The sequence below is a fragment of the Acanthisitta chloris genome, unplaced genomic scaffold (assembly GCF_000695815.1).
Source record: "Acanthisitta chloris isolate BGI_N310 unplaced genomic scaffold, ASM69581v1 scaffold4103, whole genome shotgun sequence".
Classification (NCBI taxonomy): domain Eukaryota; kingdom Metazoa; phylum Chordata; class Aves; order Passeriformes; family Acanthisittidae; genus Acanthisitta; species Acanthisitta chloris.
The window spans coordinates 9,440-16,364 of NW_008663070.1; the positions used below are offsets into that span (position 1 = coordinate 9,440).

The 6,925-nt window shown below is 36.3% G+C and overlaps 1 protein-coding gene across 1 annotated transcript in view; it reads left to right on the plus strand.

Moving 5' to 3' along the window:
- Positions 1–6,925, plus strand: part of LOC103798559 (intraflagellar transport protein 74 homolog) — a gene marked incomplete at its 3' end in the record, with an annotated part of 16,882 nt that overhangs the window by 8,980 nt on the left and 977 nt on the right. The window contains exon 8 of the mRNA XM_009070832.1: positions 5,804–5,942. Within this exon, the coding sequence (XP_009069080.1) occupies positions 5,804–5,942 (139 nt within the window). The remainder of the gene's footprint in view (positions 1–5,803; positions 5,943–6,925) is intronic.

A 6,925-nucleotide genomic window follows, 5' to 3' on the forward strand; every position in this document is an offset into this window, starting at 1 on the left:
GAAGATATAAAACCATCTTAAATATGTTTCAGTGTTATTCACCCACTTAAAATGGCTGCCATCAGCTAATTGCCCGTTTCACAGAAAACCACTTCTTATCTGTCTTTTTGTTCTTCTTTCTTTGGGAATGTTATGTTTACAAAATCATTTTCTTAAATGCCTTCTGTTTCAAGGGTATCCTTCAAAAATAAGGGTAATTCACATCCATATAAAACTTACAGTTTGGGAAGTAATGTTGCAGTCAGCAGTGACTGGATTCATAAATAGTGTTCCAGCCCAGATCACAAGCCAAGAGAGTTTCATGTTTAGAGCCTAGTGAAAAACAACATTTCTGTATACCAAGACCAGAATATCAGTGTCTTCTGTAGTGGAAGTTTAACAAATTAATAGATGCAGTTATTTCAATAATTTAACAAATTTTGTTCTTCATAAATACTTTGAAATGCAAAATTAAGTGGAAAAACAGAGGTTATAATAATTAATGAATTCAGCTTTCACTTCATTGAGCCAAACCTAAAATGCAGTGAGCAGACTATCAGCAAATAGAAAAGAGATTGGTTAGACAAGTTAATAGACAAAAGTTTCATAAGTGTATAAAGCAAACAGGCAGGGCTGTACTCGTTGATATCCCTGTTAAAGCAATTATGGGTACTGGAAGACTATGGTAGGAGTAAACTGTAGAAAGTATTCAGGCTTGCATGCTCTTCCTAAATAATTTCTCTTGTTGGCACTGACAGAGGCACAATACTGTACTAGATGGAGTGTTGGTTTATCCAGTTGGATTTTTTTAATGTTCCTACATAAGTTATTAAGCATTTTTATTAGTTTTTTCTTAGTAGGTCAGTCTTTTATTCTCTTTATTGTCCATAATGTAACATTGTATGACATAAACCTGGACGTCTGTGCTATGAAGGTATGTATAGCTGTTAGTCTGATCTTTGGGTCTAAGTAAAGATAGTTTAATCTCTTGCAATGAAGTTTTTTTACAGCTTTGAGCTTTATTTTTTGAAAGTCAAGGAAGTTCCTACAGATGGTATTTACTGTGTCATTAATGTCTCTCAAAGAAATTGTCACTCACTCATTCCCTTTGAGTTAGGCATTATTTGCAGGATCTAGCCATTCTGAACAGGAATGTTAAACCATGTCTGTCAGATGTTAAATCACTCCCTGTTTATGCCACACTTGAATTAAAATGTTATGTAATAAGTAGATTAACCTTTGATTTTTACATTTTTGTTAAGCATCTGAAAAGTGAATCTCAGTATCTCCTTCCCAGATTTCTATCTTCCAGAGTAAAAAACATGCCAAAGGTAAAGGTACTTGTTTAAAGTGCCTACTGTATGTTGAGCTGTAGAGAGTATTCACTGAATTTAACAGAGAATAGTGGGGGAAAGTCCATAAGGAAGAGTAATTGCACAAACAGTGCTAAATATAGGCAGCCATTCAAATTTAAAAAAACTTCACCAGTCCTCAAAAAGAGTGCCAGGAGGTCTCTGCTGATCAGAGTGAAATAGATGAGGTCATAGAACAAATTGGTCACGTCTACTTGATAGCTTCTATACATTTGCATGTGACAATTGACCTTATTCCCCTAAGTGTATCAGCCTGGAAACTTATTAACTTCTTGTAAAGAAGAGGACAATAAATGCCACTTTTTCTGCCCTGATCCACTGTGTATTTCTACTTCTGTTGGAAATTTAAAACCAAAAAGAGTTCATAAACTTCTTTGCCATTTAGCCATCCCCAATGTCAGGAACAAGCCATGCTAGCAGCAGCAGCCAATGTGGAATTGTCAAGTAATAGGAAATATGTCCAAAACATAGTTCCTATCTTTTACTTTAGTTTCTACTGAGAAGTTAGGGTGTTTCTTATGGATGTGATTTCCTGCATTGTGTGTGCATGAACCTGTATAATCGATAGGACAGGACAGCGTCTGTAATTTTAGTGACAGTTTAGCTTTTTACTGGAACCAGACTATAAGAATTCCTGTTTAAACTGATTGCTTTGAAAGAAATACAGCCTGGCAATACATCGATAATACCTTGACATTTCTTTGTAATTAGAAGTACTTTCATAAAAATTTTCCTCAAGAACTTTGAAGATTTTCTTGTAATTCCTTTGGTTTTTCTGGGGGGGTAATGGAATTTATATAATCAGGTGGTCTGATTTTTCAGAGGTTATTCCCCAGCTTTCTAATGAAGTACAATTTACTTCACAACTTGACATGTCCAAGGTTCACAGTAATTCCTGAAGTTTTAATATACCTTGAGATGTATGTTTCCAGTCTAGCAACAAAGTTATACTAATAAATCATTGCCTGAATTTTGAATTATATGTGCCCAGTGTCTTACCTTTCTGTTGCTTCTTAGAGGCAGCATATCTACACATGTGTAGGTCTTTCAATGCACTGACAAGAAATAACATGGTGAAACAGCACTTTGTTTTTCTTCAACCTTTGTACCTGTTGAATAACCAGGCAGTGTAAAAAAATAATAAACCTAGAAAATCCTTAGCAAAAGATTGACTAAGTTGAGCAACTTCTTATAATCATCTTGGGTTTAATTGGCTCTGCAGCCAATGGAAAAGTCTAATAGTAGTATGCTGAACTGTCAAGTTCCAGATCATATAGGAAGCACTGAGTTAAAATGCCACAGGTAATTTACAAGTAAGTTGAGTTATAATCAATTAAAGAAATGCTGGAGACAGAAAAGGACTTGCATTTTTTTATATGATCGTTCATCAAATGAAGAAAATTTCAAGATATTTGCATTTTGAAGTAAAAATCTCTAGTACTTAGTTAAATCTTTGTTAATTCTTGTGTTTTGGAAACATCATCAGAGGAGGAGCTGCAGGGTGTGATACACAAAGCTCATTATTTACAAAGAATTACAAGCACTGTAAGGACAGCTGTTATAAGGGTTGTATTTCAGGAAGGAATTCTAAAAACAAATCATACCTGCTCTTATTTAAGAGTATATCTCTAGATACACAAACACTGTGTCCCAATGCATTTTTTCTTGCATAAGTGCTCTTTCTATCCAGTGCACACAATTGAACTTCAGTCTCCGTTCCTTCTTTTCTTCTCCATTCCTGTCAAACATGTAGCTTCAGAAATCATTTTACTTCACTATCCCTCTGATGTTATTACCACTTTGGTTTTTTGCTTAATATCTCAGAACATTCTGCAGTTTTTCCAGGCTTCATCCCTGGTACACATCCATCTGTAGTCTTCAAATTACTTGTGGTAGTGAATGGTGTTTTAGTGACAGCCGTTGCTGATATTGCATCAGATTTCTTCTGGAAGTCAACGACCTTAACATTTTCTTGAATTCTCCATTGCAGTTTCTGGTTTTCTTCTTTCATGTCTTCAGCTGGGCTTGATTTAAGAGCAACTGTCACTTCTGAGACCTTGGAGCAGCTTTCATTAGCCCAGATTGGGGCATGAAGAGCATCCAATAAAGAAAGCTCCTTGCCACCCCCTAGTTCTATGCCTTCCAGAGGGTCTTGAATCAAACTACTCTTTGTATCTTAGGAACAGGCTCAGAATAGAGCTTAGGAGAAGGCTCAGCGGTGATCTCATTGCTCTCTACAGCTACCTGTAAGGAAGTTGTAGTGTGGTCGGCTCTGGTCTATTCTGCCACGCCTTCAGTTAGAGGTCTAGAGGAAATGGCCTTAAGCTGAATCAGGGGTTAGATACTAGAAAATAATTTTCCAATGTTAGGGTGATCAGGCGCTGAAATAGGTTGCTCAGGAAGGTGGTGAATTACCATCCCTGGAACTGTTTAAAAGGTGTCAGGATCCGGCACTGTGTGATGTGGTTTCGTGGTTTGGGAGTTGCAGTGGTCAGTTGGACTTGATCTTAAAGGTCCCTTCCAACCTTGATGATTCTATGCAAAATGCTGTTGTCTATCATCCCACCCTGCGCCTGTCAATCCCACAAAACAAACATGTTGCATAACTCAGCCATGAATCACCCGCTGCACTTAAAAAATAACTCCTTTCCACTACCACATGAAACATAATTATCCTTTCATAAACTAGTGTACTTGCAGTGAGGGCCTCATTCTTTGGACTGTGTCTGAACAAATTGTTTTTGCTCTCAAAGGGTGTTCAATTTAATGTCATGTTATAACCATTCAGTTGGTTGGACAGTCACAATGCATTCCACATTTGCCGCATAAAATGGGAGAAGATCACTTTGATTTGTTTCATCATCATCAAGGTCCAAAGCATCTTTGCAGCACAAGCTGCTAACCTGACAGAATTTCTACTCAACATCCTCAGATTTGTGAAGATTATAGATCTATCTTGAAGACAGTTGGAAGTGGTTGAACTTTTGAATTTCTAACCTCTTTTGAAAAATTCCTCATGGTTATCTAATCTCTAGAAAAGAAGGCTTAGTGGGTATTTTATCAAAATAAATACCTGATGGGCAGGGGTAAAGAAAATGGAGCTGCTCTCAGTGATGCCTATGGGCAGGACAAGGAGCAATGGCCACAAACTGGAGAACAGAAAATTCCATTTAAACATAAGGTAAAGCTCTTTTTACTTAAGGGTGGACAAGCATCAAAACATTGCCTAAACAGACTGTGTGGTCTCCATCCTTCAAGATCATGAAAACTTGCCAGAACAAGGCATTGACAACCTGCTCCAGGTGACCATACTTAGTGCACAGGCTGGACCAACCATCAGAAGTCCATTCCAACATCAATTCTACTCTGCTTCTATTATATTTTCATTATCCCCTTACCCTGAGATTATCATTGTGCAGTTCCAATATTTTTTGTCATCTCTTAAGCCTGAGGACATTCTTGGCTGCAGTCTTTGATCTGATAGTGTCAGTTACACAATTTACAACTTTAGGCATCTTGCAGCTCAGAAAGAGTTAATGAAAAAGAGAACAAAAAACAGTTCTGAAGGAAGGTATTCAGCTGATTTTGTCATTCTTAACAGCAGAAGTCACTCAGGAAACAAGCTAACGATTTAAGCAATCTTTCATGACCAGTGAAGGGAAGGAAGGTATACCCTTGAGGGTTTTAGGACTTTTTCTTAATTTCCGTTATCTTTTGCTGTGTTCTCAAATTGACTCTCTAGCTTTCAGGAATTTCATAGAAATTCCTAGACTTAATATGAAACAGTAAGAATGTTGTTTGTGCCTTCCTTGAATTTGCTAAGACAGTTGCTTGTAGCTCACTATAGCTTCCATGGTAAAGTTTTTATATTTGCAGCCTAGTAATTTCCTAACCAGATTAAAGTAATGAATCAAGAATGTCAGAAATGTCTGATTTCTTAGTTATTGTGTGGTTTAAAAGCTTTACACTGCTTAAGACTCCAAACCTGCCCTCTTAAGAAATCCAACCATTTATTGCAAAAAGAAAGTAATGTTTTTGTCATCATCCAGTACCATCAAGTCCTGCTGTCTATATAACATGTTTTCTCTATGTGCATTCACAAACCACATACCAGCTTCTTTATTTCAAACTGCTTGTTGTTACTCCAAAAATTCACTGATTAAGAGCAACTGAGAGGGAGTAGTATACTTTTGCCAGTGTTGGGGCCTATGCAGTTAGACAGGGTGGGAGTGTTGGAAAACTCTGTGGATATTGTAAGGGCAAAGTGTTTATATATAGCTAATCCAGCTCCACAAAGAGTAGATGCAAGTTGGTAACTCCTTTTGTTTAGAGCATCAAGTTTTTGTCTTACAGGAGCACTTGAGTGAGGCTGAAGAAATACCAGAATTTGAAATGAGAGCTTAAAATAAACATCAGCTGGTAAAAGTTATGCAAACATTCTATTTTTACAGCACAGAAAAGTTAATTCAAGCTGTAGAAGAAGATATTGAACGTGAAAAGGGTATAGCAGATGATATAATGAAAGACATGTCGCAGGAAGATCAAGCTAAATACATGGAAATGAAGGCTGCTAATGAAAAACTCTCCCAGGTTGGTTTGTTTCATTGTATTTACCTAAAAGATTTCTTAAACTGCCTTTATGGGTTCTAGATATAATTTAAGTACTAAAGAGCTTGACAACAGAGTAATGCAGTGAAAAACTTGCTGGTATCATAATCAATTGTCGAAGACCTGAAAATAAATAGAGCAATTGACTAAGTCCAAATACATTGTCTTTTTGTACTTGTTTTAAGAACAAATGATGTTCATAATTTTCCTTTTAAATTTGTGGATTGGCATGCAGATTTTAAAAGCCACTGTAATATTTAGATGTTACATCATGTGTAAATAGCAAGCAAAAGGTAAAAATAACCCCAGCAATTTTTGTAGTTCATTTGAGTTTTCTTCCTGTGTACAAAAATTAATCTGACTAGAGGTTTTTGTTGTTAGTACTGTATGCCTGAATGTATCAGAAAAAAATGAACTGGGCTTTTTAAAAGTTTTGTGACTTCACTAATGTTAATTACAGGAGTATGACTTCTAGGCTGTCTGGGATGATTGAGCTTGAAGCATACAGTCTTAGAAGTTATTCTTTATAGTCTGTGCAGAGATGATGCCAGTGTTTCCCAGCTGTCTTAGGATCAGCTGAATCAGTAGTCAGAGCTTAGCTGTCTCTTTCTGGACTATGAAGAAACTGTGGTGGCTAGTTCAGATTTTAAAATCTGACTCCAAACTTCTGAAGTAGAAATAATTAGTTCTACCCTTGATACTGATATTAAGAAACAATAGTAGAAAAAAGGATAAACAACTTTCTTGTTATAGCCCAACTGCAAATAACAATGATACGAGTAATGGAAAATCTGGATGCTGAAAATAAGTTGTTATTACATCTGAGTTACTTGAAGAAACTGGACAGTCTTTTAAATTTTTAAGAGCAGCGATGAGATGGTTTACAACATTTTATGAATACTACGTTTTTGGAGCAAAACTAGTAATCTCATCAAGTAGCAGTTTTTATCTGAATTATGCACTTT